Genomic DNA, 17,264 nt, shown 5'->3' with positions numbered 1-17,264 from the left:
TTAGCATCTAACTAGCTTAAATATACACAAATCATACCTGTGAATCATTACTGGCTCCTGGCTGAGACCAGATGGCCTGATAATGAAACGCTTTTATCAGTGGATTTGGGATGGGTGACTCCCCAAACCTGTCTGCCAGGACTGTTGCAATGTTTGTCCTTAGCAGTTGGAGAATATGGCTGCTGCTGGTGCAGAGGACATAACAGGATATAGAGAGATTCTTGGGGTTGGGACAGAGACACCTATGATGAGCCACAGCAGAACAGTGGTGACAAATTCAGAACAGATATCTCTGTTTCATGTTGTGCAAAAAGACTGTTTCTTGCTTTGCTTATGTCTGTAGTCAGATGGATCTGAAGTGACAGAGCCTTCTCTGTGGAAGGGCACGTGCTGGACCCTGATGCAGCCCTCATCAGGGTGAGCCACATTTTGGCTTGTATAGCTGCTGGATCTTAGGCAATCATCTCATTAACTGTTTCTTGCTACTGCTCTCCACAAGGAAGTTTTTCTCTGTTCCTCCCCATTGTATTCACCCAGCAGGGCAGGGAGACTGGAGGTGTTTTGAGGAGGGTACCTTGAAGGTGAGAGACTTGCCTTCTACCATGAAATAGGTTTCTACTTTTGGGGTAAGCCTTTCTCTGTGCCAGTTCCTGGGGTGCCAATTTTCTCTGCAGAGCTCAGGCCTAGATTGTCAGATACCCTCATGTGGCATACCAGTGTCCTACAATACATTTTCCATGTATGGACACAATTAATACACCCCTTAACCACAGCCTGCATCCTATCTCTGAAGGGTACAGTTGTTCATGTCTCTCACTGATAAATCTGAAAGGAAATGCCAAAAAAGTCCTGGCCTCTTCTCTCAGTATTTGTCTTACAATCACCATGTTTTATTATTTCAGTAAAAAGCAAATTCCATGCTCTCATATACGGGAATCTGCTAATAAAAACAAAGGAGAGAAAAGAAACCGCTGAGATTCTCTCGATTTGCAAAGCAGATGGCCCTGAAAATCTTTTACACAGCTCCACTGTCCTTCACAAACGGTTACATAGCACAGGATTTTAGGCACACAAGTCCTCTGTTACATCCAGGTTTTTATTCTGTTTGTTTTTTCCCCAGTTCTATCACTTGCTTTAATATGAGCCATTACGTCTTCCTGCAGAATTTACCTTGCGTGGCAGTTAAGGGACATGCCAGTAGAGCCACAGGATATGATCAAGGAGTCAGTTCAACTATGATGGAAATGAGAATCCCTCCTTGATTTCATGCAATAGGAATAAGATAAGGGCCAGCAGGAGAATCCACTTCACAAGTGAGAGGGAGCCTGTGAAAGAGCAAGTGCTCCGGATGGGGAGGAGGTCTTCGTAGATCTGTCTAGAAAAGCAGAGGAAAAGACAGAAGGGCATCAGCTAGTTGCTAATGCAAAGAGACTGCAGCAAAATGTGAAGGACTAGGGTGTTTGGTGTTCAAGTGGAAGAAGAGGAGGTCAAAGCTGTATGTTCTGCTCTTCAGGGTATCTCTGTTCTGGAGTCCTGCCAGTGCTGCTGTAACTGATGCTAGGGAAGCACCAGCAGTCTTTTTCCAAGGGAAGAAGATTAAAATAGCTCTGTAATTCTGGCCAAAAAGGTCAATCCAGATACGCTCTGCTCTCATTCTGTCTGCTACTTGATTTTTGTAGTATTGTATTATATTGGAAAACAGAAAGCTACTAAATTGTCAAGTCACTTATATTAGAACCAGTTTCTGCTCCAGCTCTCTCTACACTGTGCTAATATATTGTTGTCTTTTGTGCTCAACAGGTACCGCTGTCCCAAATTGCTTTCAGTGCTGCGCCTCCTCCTCAGATCCTGTACAACCCTGCTCAGCAGATCCTGACATACGCTGGGTTTTGTCCTTCTGCAGCAACTATTTCTACGTATCCATCCTACCCGTTACCTCTTCAGGTATAGTACAAAATGGCACCGTTCTTACTCCATCAGAAAACCATGAGCTGCTCCTCAGTACAAAGTCTGCAGTGGTAGATCTTGGCTCCTGTGGAGTTTGACAAGAGGCAGGGTCATACAGAATTTGGCAGAAAAGTTTACACGCCTTACTCTTTATATGGAGAGACATAAACAGATTAGGACTCTTCAGGTAGAAAGAAGACAAGAGAGGGGAGGAAATAAGGGGTCTATGAAGTCATAAGTGATATGGAAAGGATTGTGGCTGTATATCACTGATGGTTTTCATTGCACAAAATTTTGGTAGCCCCAGTAAAGCTACAAGATAGCAAGATAAGCCAGAAATAGGAAGGGCTTTTACACACCAAGGAGGACTCAAATGCCACAAGATGTTGTGGAAGAATATAAATGAGAGGTTGGGGACTTAGTCCATCAGTTGCTATTTAAAACAGTGCTTCAGATATTACCTGCAGCCCAGGAAATCTCCAAATGGCTGCCTGCCACAAGTACCAACAGGGGCTTGACAGAAGATAGAGCCCTTCTTTTAGTCTTCCCTTAGGCATCTGTTACTGACTACTGCTGAGACAGAGGTACGGAGCTGGCTAGACTTTGGCCTGATCTGCTGTGGCAGTTGACAGAGTCTGGTCAGCCTTACAGTTGAGGCTGGCCTAAAGGCAGGATGGAAAGTTGCCAGATTTACATTTCTCTTCCCTTGTGGGAGGGGATAGAACATGAATTGAGTCAACTCTGCTTTGCTTCCTTCAGAAGGATAAAGTGCAAGCTGTACTCTGAGCTTGCACTGACTCCAGCTGGACTGGAAAGGGCAATGAGTCGTGCTGAGGATGGTGTTTGCTTTCTTCACCCCAGTAGCCTGGTGATGGGGGAAGGTACGTAGGTGACGAGAGGGCTCTTAACCCTCCTTTGCCAGAGAGATTCAAACCTTCATCTCCTGTTCCTATCCCAGCAGGGTCTGGAATAGCTCCAGTGGAGAAAGCACCATTCCCACCACCAGTCTCATTGGAGTTGTGTTATGGTGGTTACACCAAATGCTAAGACTCTGCAGTCTCTGTGGCAGGGTACTTGTCTGGGAGGGGGGTGACCTAAGGGCTGTTTTCAATGTTAATCACAGAAAATACAGGGGCAGCCCCAGGAGGAGGGACTTGCCTATACAGGAGGAAGACTGTGTTCAAGTTCTCTACCTCTTCGTTTACAAGATCAGGGTTCTTCATATGGTTTCTCTTCCTGGCCCTTTTGCATTCGTTTCTGCACCGTGATGCACTGCAACAGGCAAGAGAAAGAGAGTTCCCATGCCTGCATCCAGCCTGGCCAGACAGTAGGGCAGTCTCCTGGCAGGTGGGTTTGTAAGTCTTTGGACTGAGACAGAGCACAAACACAGACAAGTGCTCTAACCTGCAGGGTCAGCACCACTGCCACCCCCAACTCATACCAAAGAGTAAGCCCTGCTCTGTCCCTTGAACCGTTGTTCACCTAGCTCTTCTCCTGCACAATACTTAGGTGTCTGCACCTAATCAGAGTCTGGATTCTGCACCAGGTGTTGGCACACATATGTTCTGCAGGCCTGAGTGGACCCTCTTCCCTCCCTCGCCCAGCTAGAAGGCCAACAGTGTTCCTGTGCCATGCCAGGGCATTGTGCCTGGCACAGCTGACATCAGTGACCTTCATGACTCTGTTTGGCTGGTGCAGCAAAAAGTGGACAAATTGAGGTGAAGAACATAGGGATGAGCTGTAAATAACTAAATACACTGAAACTCTAGAGCAATCATAGGAGTTCTCAGATTTTTAAAGCACAGTAAGGATGTTTAATTCAACCTAATGACTTGTTTCTCTTTGACTGTGTAGTGCTAGACCAACAGGTACTGCATGTTTTGTAACCCTTTTTAATTGAAAACACTGCACATTTAACGTGGACTAGCTGTGGACCACCTACCCACATCTGTATCTGGACTATATCTATTCTGGGTAAATAACTGATCATCCACACCAGGGATTGTTAGCACGTGCCTGATGTGGGTTTGGCCCCGACCATCTAACAGTCTTCCAGCAGCACCCAGGTCAGGAGACAGCAAGGATGATGGACCATTCCCAATAGGTCATTTACGTACAGTCACACTGGCTTGGTGGCAAGAGTTTACCTGTAGGGAACTGGTACGTGCTGTGTCAGCTGGTCTCAGGGCTAGAGAACAGTCCTTGGTGCATCTTATTTATTAATATAAATTGGGCCAGGCACTTTTGGAGATCACTGGTTGAGAGGAGAAAAAGGCACACTCAGGGATCTTTTTTTGTTTACTTTTAGCTGAAAAGCTGTGCTGTTCTGCAGAGTTCGATTAGCACATAGCCAAGAGTAGAGAGAAAAGGGGATTAAAAACAGAGGAAAGAAAGAATTAAGCTGAAGAGATGCATGTAAGTAATCGTAAGGATCAATTGTAACTGTTTGTTTAGGCTTGCATCCACTGAGAAACAGAAATACATCATTATATTCACCCCAAATTCTTAACATTCTTTTCTTCTTAAAATTCTTTTGCATTCCAAAATAAAGTCAGTTCTTTTTCTAGATTTTTACTTTTTCTAAGAAGTGTGTTCATTTGTCTTCTCTCCCCTTCATAACAGTCAGAGGAAGACATCACCAGCTGTCCCCAAGCCAGGAAAGGTTAGCAAGAAGCACTGGGTTCCAAAAGGGAAAGCTCTTAATCCTTTTCCTGGGGAAAAAAAAAAAAAAAAAAAGAGTAAACAGCCTTCCTGCATGCGCTTGTATTCCTGCATGCATTTCAGAGAGAAATAATTACTGCATCAGTATAATGGAATAGTTATATAAGTAGAAAAAAAAATCCATCATAATAAACTTACATTTACCCTTTTGTAATTTCAACTAAGAAGCATGCCTGATTTGGACCAGCCAGATCCTTAAATGTCATCCACTTCTATTACTTGAGAGCTGTGGACTGAATCCACAGGGCTGGAGGCTTTCATAACCCACCCAAATGCTCCAAGCAGTGCACAACTGCATAATGTAGGCCTTCACAACCCCTGCTCAGCTGTTCCTGATCCTTAAGGCAACTGCAGACTTTAGGGCCTGGGATTCACCTGGCTAGACGTAAATGCTGGCTAACTGTAAATGCTGTTGGCATTTAGGTATCTAATGCTGTGTGACATGACATCTGGTCACACCTGGACCCTGCTGCTGCCCTGGGAGGGCCCAGGTCCTGCAGCCTCTGTGTCATGTCTGTGTGGACACCTGGGATACCCGATAGCATCCTAAAAAGACTAGAACTTAAACAAGGGCAGCTGAATGGAGCTCTAGGTGTCTGCAGTGTAGGTGTCTTCACCTGTGCTGGTCTACCCTTCAAGTCCACAGAGCAAGCTAGGCAATTCTCACACACGGATAATCTCAGCCTAAAGAAGATCTATGAAGTGAGCAGCACAAATGCACCCCAAAAGGCCTTTGCACTGACCCACTGGGGTGGGATTCAGTTCCTACATGTCACTCTGCTGTGAGCTTAAATAGCTGTGCTGTTGAGCCCTTAATTTAGACATCAAAATCTGAAGCTGAACCCTATCCTGGAAAGAAATTCAGTTGCCTAAAGCTAGGGCATCTGAGATGGCCTCATGTTTCCAAGCTATGCACACAGGACCCAAGGTCTACACCAGACTGACACATATCCCTGGTCACAGAGGTCTGGCAGGGCACCCTCAGGCATCTCAAAAGCATAAAGGTTTTGCTTTCAGGTAGGCCAAGAGCCACCTGTGCCTTGGCAGTGCTGAGTCACTTAAACCTGTGTTGATCCCCAGAGGTGTGCCAGAGCCTCAGCTCCCAGGGCACTCTCAGAGCAGCCCTTCCAGCACAGGCCCTGTACAGGCGGGGGTGGTGCTGCACATGCTGTTGGCCAGTCTCAGCACACAATGCCACAAGCATGGCAGTGTGCACCATGTGCATGTGACGCCCATGTGGAGTCTGGCCTCTCACCTTCAGGCCTCAGCTCTTTTTTAACCTAATTGTACAGCAGAATGGACCCTAAGATGCACCTCGCTCTCTGGCCAGTGTTCCCTTGGGCCAGTAAAGGGCCATAGTTGCTCCTCCCGGGAATGTATCCCCCCGCCCAGGTCTGGGTTAGTCTGGCTTGTAGCACTCCCAGGATACATGCTGCCCCAAGTTGCATTAGCTCAGAGTATGAACCTTAATATTCACCTGACGCTCCCACCATGGACCAGACTGGTTCCTGGTGCCCTGCTGAATCCAGTATCTCACTGAATAACTGTTTTCTGGAACAGGGTGAAGAAAGCCTTAAAAGAAAAAAAATCACATAGCTGCTGGTAGGAGCGCCTTAGTTTACTTCATACTTCCTTGTACACAAACAGAAATCAGAAAAATGCAAAAAAGAAAAAAGTGACAACAGGAATTCATTTTGACAAAGATGTAAGCCAGCATTTCTTTTATTTACCATGGCATGTGCTAACACTACTACTTTTCCTTTACTGGTACAGTTCAGTTGTAACTAGTCTTGGTAATGAGCCTGCCAACTGCTCGGGTAAATGAATAGCTGTGCAGGGGCTGCTGGTGATGCCAGTAGTAAAGGTGGTGCCAGTCCTTCCTGCCAAAGAAGAACACATTACAGAAGCAATTCCAGACAGACAGATGGAAATGGTGGCTGCAGTTTGTGGTGGGGAGGGTAGGGAAGCAACAGCCAGAAAAAACCCCAAGCCCCAGCTACTACTCTTGGAGATGATCTATATAGCAGGTCCTTAAGTATACCTGCACTGCCTCCAGGAGAGTTAAAGGGCATGAACAACCTTCCTGTCACAAAGTCCCCATTCTCACACAGTAACCCTGCAGTCAGTCATCCTGCGGCGCAAACGCAGGACAACAGTCTCTTCTCTGTGGGGGTTTCACTCCCAGGGCTGCGCCCCGCTCACCCAGAGTCCCATGGAGAAGCTGGCACCACGGCATGGGGAACGCCAGCCTGAGAGGCCACAGGCTAAGTACCAGCCTTGGTACTGGCGCTCTAGATGAGGACTACTATTTTTTTTTTGCATGGTAAGTACCCAAGACAGCCGTGTTTACTTACCCAGATTTTTCATTTCCCTTGAAATAGATCCATGATTACTATTCTTTGTTTTTTTTTTTAAATTCCAGGCTCTTTAGGCCTGAACCTGAGGGGAACTGAGCACACAACTCTTCTGATGAAGCCCATGGACTGGCATGTGTTGGCATATGAGGGGAGGAGTGAAAAATCCTGGCCCTCTGAAATCAATGGCAAAACTTGGTTTAAAGTAGTGGTGGGATTTTATCCAGAACATTAGTCCCTAGATGCATCCTTTTAACAAACTCTGCTTGTTACTGAACATGGGCTGCTTCCTTAAGTCTGTCTATTTTTGTGCTTCTTTCAGCCAAACCCCATTATAACTGAGACAGCCAAAGTGAAAGACTTACAAGGGGACACATGCCTACATGTAAAATTTTCTCTTAAGAGGAGTCTGCATTTGGCACAGCAATAAGACCTTGCATTTATGCAAGTACTGTAACTGAGATAATTTAAGCTTCACAGTGATGCCTGGAAACTAGCAGCTACATGTAACCTAATCAGCCAGACAGGTACAGTGAGTCACCTGGGAAGCCAGAGCATCCCTTGTTGCAGAAATTCCTCTTCTGTTCTATTGCCTAGCTGTATGCACAATGCCTATTAAAAATTACTTGGTTACAGATGTAATCTGTCTTGTTTCACTACACACTGTAACTACTATACTTAAGCACATGCTTTAATACTCCAGTGAGTGTTGTGCTGCAATGCATGAGAAATTTAACTATCATCTGGCTTATTATATAATATGTACATGGTAGACACTTAACTCAGAGCTGCAAATGGGGTTGTAATCCTTTATTGAAGAAGGTATTTTTCTTTGTCTATATACAGCCTGCCAGCAATTTTCCAGGAACATCATCTACTGACATTTCTTTATCAGAAGAAACTCAGCCTTCATCTCAATCCAGCTCCAGCTACGGTCTTCCCCCCAATGCTCCACCCCTCTATGCACCGACTTACTTCTTGCCTGGAGAAAAGCCTCCACCGTATGCACCGTAGAACAAAGGGTTATTTTAAGTAGTTGGTAGGCTCCTTTTGTTTTTAAGTTTTGGAAACTCTGTGCAGTGCAGGCGCCAGACTGATCAAGGATCCTGCCACAGAGTGTGTTACAGCCACTCTGCTTTAACCCATATCTCACTGTGAACTGAGCAGAATCCTGGAAATACAAGGGCAGGCACATCACTGCGGGGGTTACCAGTCACCACTCAGTTTGCCTGCAGTCAACTGCAGTATTGCTTTCTGGCTAACATGAGTGACTTTTTTCCTTCTCCATATACTGCAGAGCAACTTTTCTTCATGAGGAGAAAGGAAGAAAACACTCTGCATACGTGCTCTGTTTTCATAAGCCAATATAGAGGGGTTTTAGTCTGTGTTGTCTGAGTAGGTAGTTTGGAGCTCTGAGTCAATCACTCTGCATAGGAAAAGACCAGATGTTTGTTTCCTTGTAGTATTTATTTAATAACCCTTTTTCGGTGAAAGTGTTGTACCAATAAAAAAAAAAAAGTGTGGCAACTATTTTACAATAAAATTTACTGTGTATATTTGTATTGTATCTAAGGCTGTGTAAAGACAGGAAAACTGAAGAACAGAGGAAAAGTATCCTACCGAGTATTCCCCTCCTTCAAGTTCCAAACACAGAGGTTAATTTTATTGGGACTATTTTATCTGAAGTGTGTCACATCAGTGTGCTAAAGGTGCAATTTCCAAACAGAGATTTAATCTATACTTTTTAGTGTTGGAACTTATTCCTGTCCAGTCAAAACCACTGCATGTTGATCCCAGTTATTTATTTAAACTGATCAGGACCTGGTCCAGTAATTTTATAACCACTGAAACAGAACTGATGAGTGGTCAGAATTCTTTTTCACATTTTTTTTTTTAAATTTTCTCCTATTACTGAGAGTTAAAAAATACTTTGACAAGGCTAAGCAGAAACCCCTTCAAAAGTATCATCTACAGGAATGAAGTGTCATCTCCGGCATGCCCTCCCCATTGTGCATCGCATTAGCGGGCATCCCTCTTAGCATGGGGCTGCCGTATTTCGTGGCAGGAGTGGCTACACAAGGATGAAAATGCGTCAGATCACTGCATCCCTTCACTACTTTCTGCTCCCAGAGGAAGGGTGGAGCTGCTTGCCCTATACATCTCGCAGTCTAGACAGCAATGAAGCTATAGACATTTCTTAAAAGGCCAAAGAGCAAAACAGGGAAAGGAACATATTTCTCATTTACTTTTTAAGCAGCTACTTCATATTATGAAATAATAAAAGCCTATATAAACAAAACCAACCTACTTGACAGTTTCCTTTGAAAGGAAGTGACACCATCAAACCAGCTGAAAATAGAGCAATGATTGGAATGATTGTCCGTTTACATAATACTTTCCACCTTTCAAGAAATTTCTTTTAATTAATGCGCTGTACCCCTATTTATAAAAAGCAGATTCAGTACTAATACACATAAAAATCAGAGGTTAGTTTATATGGACTATAAAAATCTCTGTTGAATTAAAAACATTTTTCTGGGATGCTAAGTTTTAGGCCACTGATATCAAAAAGGTGACATATGAATCTGGTAAGAGAAACAAAAGTCAGAGAGGAGCCATCATATTTTTGGTTTAAACATGAATTTAATCAATCCAATATGCTTAGTTCTGTGCAAGTGTATGCTGTAAACAGTACACATCACCCTGATCATGTACTTAATGGAAATGCGCACTTATTTCTTTTTGCTTACTATGAATACTACCAGGGGAACCACCCGCATTCACTTTAGTGACTCAAAGCCTGGAACAGACTTGCTCCCTTTGAGTTGACCACCTAGACTATTTCCAAAACAAAAATAAAACCAACATTTCCCTTGGACTGAAGCATAGTGATTGAGGAGGAATGGAGGGGCTAATGTTTATCAATTTTTTCATCTTCTCAAAATGGTATATAGAAGCAGCTGCCTCCAGTGTGCCACTGCTGTAGTGTATTAAGAACAATCAAGTTTGATGCAAAACAAGCCCCCCCTTTCTGTAATTCTCCAGATTTACAAACTCTGGACTTCTCTTCTAAATTACATTTTGGGTTAGGGTTCTTTGTGGTCTGTACAAAGTATTTGGTCTGTACGAAGTATTTATGCATACAAGCACACATGTGCACAGTCCTAGAGCAATTTTTGCTCTGAAAGAACTATAATTCCATTTCTTTAAACAATTTAATTCACATAATATTAAGTCTGAAACTGCAGAGTACTACATTGTACCACAGGATTCACATTTCCAGTATCCAAAATAATTCTGGCCTCATAAATAATACCACTTACATTAACACAAAGGTCAGACATATTTGTGATTCATTTATGCCACATAGTATTTTTTGGGGAACTACCACAGAAATTACACAAAAATGCCAGACATAAGACTATTTTGCTAGCATGCCTCCTCTGCAAAGAACAAAGTCTAACATAGGGTTTGTTTCATCTACTTGGTTTAAAAAATACTAAGTGCTTCCAAGCTTGTGCTGTTTTCATTAGACCTACTCCAGGCTGAAAAGATGGGAGATGTATTTTAGAAAAGAACTACAATAACAAGGAAAAACAAACAGAAAACGAAGCACTACAGTGGGGAAGTACTGTTAACCACATACCTTCTATTTCTGCTCTCACTGAAAATATTAAACTGACATTTTCTAGGTTCTCCATCATATCACAAGTTGATCCAGAGTCATCGACTCTAACAGAAAGCATTCTCAGTGATAACTTGACTTCCCTTGCTAAAAAAAAGAATCACAGAATCACAGAATCGCTGAGGTTGGAAGGGACCTCTGGAGATCATCTAGTCCAACCCCCCTGCTCAAGCAGGGTCACCTAGAGCACATTGCACAGGATTGCATCCAGGCGGGTTTTGAATATCTCCAGAGAAGGAGACTCCACAACCTCTCTGGGCAACCTGTGCCAGTGCTCTGTCACCCCCATAGTGAAGAAGCTTTTCCTCATGTTCAGATGGAAGAAAAGAAAAAAGAAAAGTAAAAGAAAGAAAAAACATAGAAAGGAAAACCCCATACTCCTGGGTTTCTCCTGGGTACACACTCCACCAGTGAGCCTGTCCCTTTATATTACTGTCTAGTTAGCAAATATCCCTTCAAACTTTATATCTGGTCATACCTGAGTGTGAAGAGTCTTCTGAGAGGTCCTTCCGCAAGTGTATAAGAGTGGGGTGGCTGAAAGTGACAGGGCGCTCTGGTCTTTTCTGCCCTACAGTGTTACTGCTGACTGGTTTGGTCATGATATGGAGCCAAGATGTCATGCTGTCTACTGGCTAAGACAGTAGCTGCCTTTTCTCTGCTAAAAAAGCAGTGATCCTTACCAGCAAAGATGTTTGGGGTATTATTCCCCATCTTCCATCCTTTCCTCTGGGACAGTTCCATCTCCACAGCTTGGTCACAGGTGTTGGCTTATGTGCAGATTATTAAATTAATCTGTGATCTCTGTATTTAACTAGGCAAAAAAATTATATAGAATGACTAGGAACAATTTATAAAAGACCTTGCAGAATTAGACCTTTTCCATATTAATCATCTGAAGCACGGGATATCCTTAGCCACTCAGTATCGGGATTTCCACCACAAGAATATACCACAAGAATATATGTGTCTCTCAGTTCATTACTCTATTTTGATGCAAGATAAGGACCAAATAAAGCAAAATTTTAAGTGCCTCTAAGCAGGCTAAGCAAAGCCCACCCCAGCTTCACAAGGAAACTCACACTATTAGCTCAAAAGTTAAATGCACTTTACGGTTCTACAGCCTCTCCTGAGTAAACCTATGTGCATATTCTCACCACACTGCAATTCAGGCTAGCTAATGTGCACGGTCTCAAACCTCAGTGCTCCCCTTAGGCTCACAGTGAGTGAGCCAAAGCAAAAGTTAAGCAGCAAAAAAATGTCATCACCGCATAATATTCCCCAATTCTTGACACCTCATCATTTGCTTCAGTGGTTATTGATGCAAGACCCATATGGCTTTCAACTTATTGAGTCCTCTAATTGTTTCCTGCTGATCCAAGTTTGTTTTCCATTTTCTGTCAACCAAGAGCTTTTCTAAAGGTCACAACTGAGTCCATCTGTGGTACCAAGAAAAGAAACTGTAATAGTAATAATAATAGCAGCAACCATTTGCTCTCTAGTCTGGAGGATATACAATACTGGCATAAGTATATAAAAATAATCTCCAAACAAAAATAAAACAGGAAAAAAACCCTCCCATCAGTATTATCTCCACCTCAGGCACAGCCTGCCTCATTATCCCCAAATTTCAGAATAAAGAATAATCTCAGCACAGGTAAATTAAAAAGTTGTATGTAAATATTTTATTCTCTCATATTTTGTAAATCAGAAAGCAGTGTTTGGTAATAAAAAATAATACAGCATTATTATTTTTCTTCCAGTCCACACTCATATATTACCAGGTTTTCCACATTACACATAAAACTGTCTCTTACAGCCTGAACATAACATTCACTTTAGGTATATTCTGTACTTTTGGCTTATTTAACATTAGTCTTCTGAAATATTTACAAATATATTACAACCTTTAAACATCAAAGCAAAGGAGTATTTCAATAATCAATCTGACATAAGGATCAGTAGCTCCTACATAACTTCAGTGTTTTAGAGAAACTATACACGCAGTGCAGTAGGTCTGAATAATTTATATCTTTAAAAAAAAAAAAAAGAAAAGCATTGAAAGTTTCTGAATATAAAACTTTCGCATTGCAGTGGTACCTACTGACCTGCCTCAACTGGAGGACAAGAATGTGATGTGATGTCACTGTGCTTGTAAAGAGCCTCATCTAAGTCCAGTGCCTTGTTACTCAGCTTCACAGTCATGCAACCATGGTAGAACGCAGTGACTGGAGTTGAAGTGACAGGAACGTCTGGGCAAAAGGGGAGACAAACATTTCTGAGGGCCTGTTTTGAATAAACATCTGCCCCACCATACTCAGATGATCAGAACTTTGATAAATTCAAATTCCCCTCTTTTCCACTCTAGGATTTCTTCCTTCCCCTGACCCCTCTCACAAGAATGCAGGAGCATACTTCCAGAGATAGGAAGAATGCCTTCTGCTTTCCCACACAGCAACCCATTCTCCCAAGCTGAACCCTTGGCTGCTCTGCATCTGTGCAAGGCCTCCAGCAGTGATGAAACTGCGCTGCTGCACAGCAGCACAGCTTTACACCCGTCACACTATGAACACTGTGTTCACACTGCTTTTCCATCCCACTGTTTTCTCCTCCTCCATATCTGAACCCCCTATTTTGTCTTTAGTGGAGCTGCTAAACCTTCCTCTAATGATCAGTCTTATTCTTTCAAATATTTGCTGAAAGATTACAGCAAGAACTTAATGACAGGAAGGCCCTCTCCATACACAGAATTTACCACTTGCTGCAGTCACCTTTATTATGCTATATATCAGCACAAGGCAGTTGCTGGCATTCATCAGAAAGGTGCTGAAAGACTTCAACTGAGTTGACAAGACCAATGAGAATAATTTTTTTCTAGGGAAATCCACTGATGACGTCCTTCTAACCAGTTTCAAGGGCAGAAAACAAATAGCAATGAGAAGACTTGGAAGAAATTAGTCAATCTTATTACTAACTTCTGTAACATCAAAAACACACTGACCTTAAAGAAACAAAAATGCATGTAGTAAAACATAACAGGAACATTTAAATGAACTGTCTGTCCTTTAACCTTCTCCAAAAGCTATTAGCTTATTTACAGCCCAAAGCCAACCCAGTCAAGCTGGTTGTGCAATGGAAAGCAATGAACATCTCATGATTATTTAATCTCAGAGTGATTCAGGTAGCTAAATAAACCCTTTATCTCTACATTGAAGCAAGGACAAATTGAACAATAGGTTCTTCTGTTAGCCTGAGAATTTATGTAATTTAAAGGGTCCTGCCTGGAGACATGCAGGGCCAAATTCAAAGCTAATGTAAGCAAACACAGCTCACACTGAGGACAGACAGACTCTGGGACTGCAGACAGAGAAAGAGTGTTTGTGTGGGATTTGTAAGCCACAATAAGAAATTGTAACTTCTTCAGCTTCCTTAATATCTTACAGGAATGGCTCGTACTTGCTTAAACAAATGATTTCCTCTCTTTCGTATTCCCTCCTCTGTTTACCGAATTTTACCTACTTAAGAGAACTGGGCTCAGACTGAAGAAGTGGGCATCAATGTTTTAGTACCTCACATGAATGTAAACTAAACTTTGACCTCAGAAGTTGGCAGTGTTGACTTAATGGCTTGAACACTCGTCTAAGGGATCATGCAGATTGTTGTTACATGTGTTACAGGAATTACTGAAGTGTGTGGGCTTTGAGATGGATTTGTAAGATACTATCAAAAAAAAAATTTTCTTTGTATTATAATTGCAAATCAGGTCAAGTATTTATTTTCCTATTATGACTAGGAATGGATTTGTCTCAGAAATGTGGTTCTGTAAAGACTCAAAAGTCTTGTTTAAAGTCTCATTCACCTGGTTGGTATACACATTACCTGGAGAAATACCTACGCATCATGTAAAATTAAGTAATTTAGGATTAACCTGGACTGAAAATACAACAGAAAAGGTAGCAAATGTATACATGTTCCCTCTTATCTCTTAAAACTCTACATATTTCTTCCATGTCTGCAATATTATCTACACTTAAGGACATATTGCATATTTCAACCCTGGATTCTTTCTTATTCATGGCACATGGAAATAAGAGATTAAGTGTGACTTTATTTTTTCCAAAGGGTAAGAAAGCAGGGAAAAAACAAAAATAACCTAATGTTATCAAAATCTGAATAAGCCAACAAGGATTCCCCCCACTTAATTCGATCTGACTTTTTGGTATAGCTATTTAACCCAGAGTGAAGAATTCAATTGAAGTGCTAAAATGTTTATTCATTTGGCGAATTGGCAAGGTTTCTCAATGCAAGCATTGAGTTCCTCTCAATGGCAAAAGCAGACCACAGGCAGAAATTTCTGTTGCTGAGTGGATCAGATCAAAGGGGGAAAGGAGCTAAATCTAGAGAAGCCAACCTGGTCTAAATGGCCATAACTACAATAGCTCACATTTAGTTCTAGCTACTGTCAAAGCTAACCATAGAGAACTCAGAGTTACAGAATGGGGCTGATTTTTGAGCTGTGAAGGTCTCTGTTGTGTGTTTGAGAGCTACTTAAAAGAAAGCAGTTTACATCTCTTGCTTGTACAATGGCCTGCTCAGACAATGTAACCCTCAGCAAGTTTGCTGATGATACAAAACTGGGAGGAATGGCTGACACACCAGAGGGCTGTGCTGCTATTCAGAGGGACCTCGACAGGCTGGAGAGAAGGGCAGAGGGGAACCTCATGAAGTTCAAGAAAGGGAAGTGCAGGGTCCTGCACCTGGGGCAGGGAGGAATAACCCCATGCACCAGTACAGGCTGGGAGCTGACCTGCTCGAAAGCAGCTCTGCAGAGCTGGGAGTGCTGGTGGACAACAAGTTGACCGTGAGCCAGCAATGTGCCCTTGTGGCCAATGCAGCCCATCGTATCCTGGCGTGCATCAGGAAGAGTGTTGCCAGCAGGTCGAGGGAGGTGATGCTCCTCCTCTACTCAGCCCTGGTGAGGCCACACCTGGAATACTGTTTCCAGTTCTGGGCTCCCCAGTACAAGAGAGACATGGAGCTACTGGAGCGAGTCCAGCAGAGGGCTACTAAGATGATGAAGGGAGTGGAGCATCTCTCCTATGAGGAGAGGCTGAGAGAGCTGGGCCTGTTCCGCACGGAGAAGAGAAGGCTGAGGGGGATCTTATCAATGTGTATAAGTATCTGAAGGGAAGGTATCAAGAGGATGGGGCCAGATTCTTTTCAGTGGTGCCCAGCGACAGCACAAGAGGCAACGGGCACAAACTGAAACACAGGAAGTTCTGTCTGAACATGAGGAAATACTTTTTTCACTGTGAGGGTGACAGAGCACTGGAACAGGTTGCCCAGAGAGGTTGTGGAGTCTCCTTCTCTGGAGATATTCAAAACCCGCCTGGATGCGATCCTGTGCAACGTGCTCTAGGTGACCGTGCTTGAGCAGGGTGGTTGGACTTAGATGATCTCCAGAGGTCCCTTCCAACCTCAACCATTCTGTGATTCTGTGAAAAACTAAAAATTGTGGTAGCCCCTTGCTTGTGCACTAAATACCCCTGTTGGGAAGAAACATGTTATTAATTGTGGACTGGTGTGATCAGTTCAAAGAGAATGTCAGCTGGGGAAAATCACCACACTGGGCTTCCCAAGCTTCAGTCAAAACTGCCTGAAGTCACTGGAACTAGCCATTTCATCGAAGAACCTATATACTAGGAGATCATGTAGATCTAGGAGTCAGACTGCAAGATTTCAGAGATAAAAGGGCAGAAAACCTTATGTGCGTGTTTGAGAGTCTGGGGAGCAGGTGTTGTGCACTATGGCATGAAACATTTAGCACTCAAAACAGCTTCCTGGGCCAACTCTGAGACTTCCTATCAAAACTGAAGGCATATACAAAGACTTTAGTGGAGCATAGATGAGAACTGAGATCGCCTCAGGAGGAGTGCTTAAGCTAAGGACATAATTCCCATGCGTTCTCACGTAATGAACATTTATGTCTCCCTGCAGAAGCCTATGGCACAGCTCCTATGGATTTTACAGGTTTAAGACAGTGACTCTGCTTATAGCTACCCTTCAGAAAAATCATTTCCTATTGCTGACCAAACAAAACCCCCTCTTTCTATTTTTGCCTCCAGCTGTCCTCAGGAGGACACAATCATTCAAAAAAAAAAAAAAAAAAAAATTATCAAGGGTAAGCCTGCTCAAGCAGAAACAGAGAAAGAGGCTCCTAGGTTTAATGAACACAGAGACTATTTCCTGACTGTCAGCTCAGCAAGGTGAGTTGGAGTCTGTATTCTATGCTGCAAACCTGGATGCTCACCTGGCAATCCTCCCATGTAGGTCTTCACCATTGACTGCAAAGAATTCTCCAAGATGGACAGGCTGTCCTCTAGCTCTGAGGTACTTAATTCACTCTCTCCAGCTTTCCCATCTACACTCAAGGATAACTGATCCTTCTTGAGGAGGATGTCCACAGAGTGTTCCCTCTCATCGCAGAGATTTATTGCCAATCTGGACACAACCGTGTTCTCCAAGGCCAAGATGATAAACTGAACAGCAGGAGAAAGAAA

At 43.0% G+C, this 17,264-nt stretch overlaps 2 protein-coding genes across 11 annotated transcripts in view; one reads left to right on the top strand and one right to left on the bottom strand.

Moving 5' to 3' along the window:
- Positions 1-8,578, top strand: part of TMEM255B (transmembrane protein 255B) — a 91,884-nt gene extending 83,306 nt beyond the window's left edge. For 2 of the 7 annotated variants that reach the window (XM_067295516.1, XM_067295504.1), the window contains 2 exons: positions 1,801-1,944; positions 7,869-8,578. In XM_067295516.1, the coding sequence (XP_067151617.1) occupies positions 1,801-1,944; positions 7,869-8,036 (312 nt within the window). In that variant the 3' untranslated portion in view covers positions 8,037-8,578. Of the gene's footprint in view, positions 1-1,800; positions 1,945-4,255; positions 4,328-6,228; positions 6,374-6,853; positions 6,992-7,090; positions 7,550-7,868 lie in introns of those variants that run through there. The other 5 variants (XR_010884006.1, XR_010884009.1, XM_067295509.1 and 2 more) reach the window with 5 other exon arrangements.
- Positions 4,587-17,264, bottom strand: part of GAS6 (growth arrest specific 6) — a 52,420-nt gene continuing 39,742 nt past the window's right edge. For 2 of the 4 annotated variants that reach the window (XM_067295482.1, XM_013954179.2), the window contains 4 exons: positions 17,015-17,243; positions 12,813-12,956; positions 6,146-6,240; positions 4,587-4,658 (listed from right to left, as the gene is read on the bottom strand). In XM_067295482.1, the coding sequence (XP_067151583.1) occupies positions 4,647-4,658; positions 6,146-6,240; positions 12,813-12,956; positions 17,015-17,243 (480 nt within the window). In that variant the 3' untranslated portion in view covers positions 4,587-4,646. The other 2 variants (XM_067295488.1, XM_067295493.1) reach the window with 2 other exon arrangements.

Source organism: Apteryx mantelli, chromosome 1 (assembly GCF_036417845.1).
Source record: "Apteryx mantelli isolate bAptMan1 chromosome 1, bAptMan1.hap1, whole genome shotgun sequence".
NCBI classification, from domain to species: Eukaryota; Metazoa; Chordata; class Aves; order Apterygiformes; family Apterygidae; genus Apteryx; species Apteryx mantelli.
This window is presented reverse-complemented; position numbering and strand designations above follow the sequence as displayed.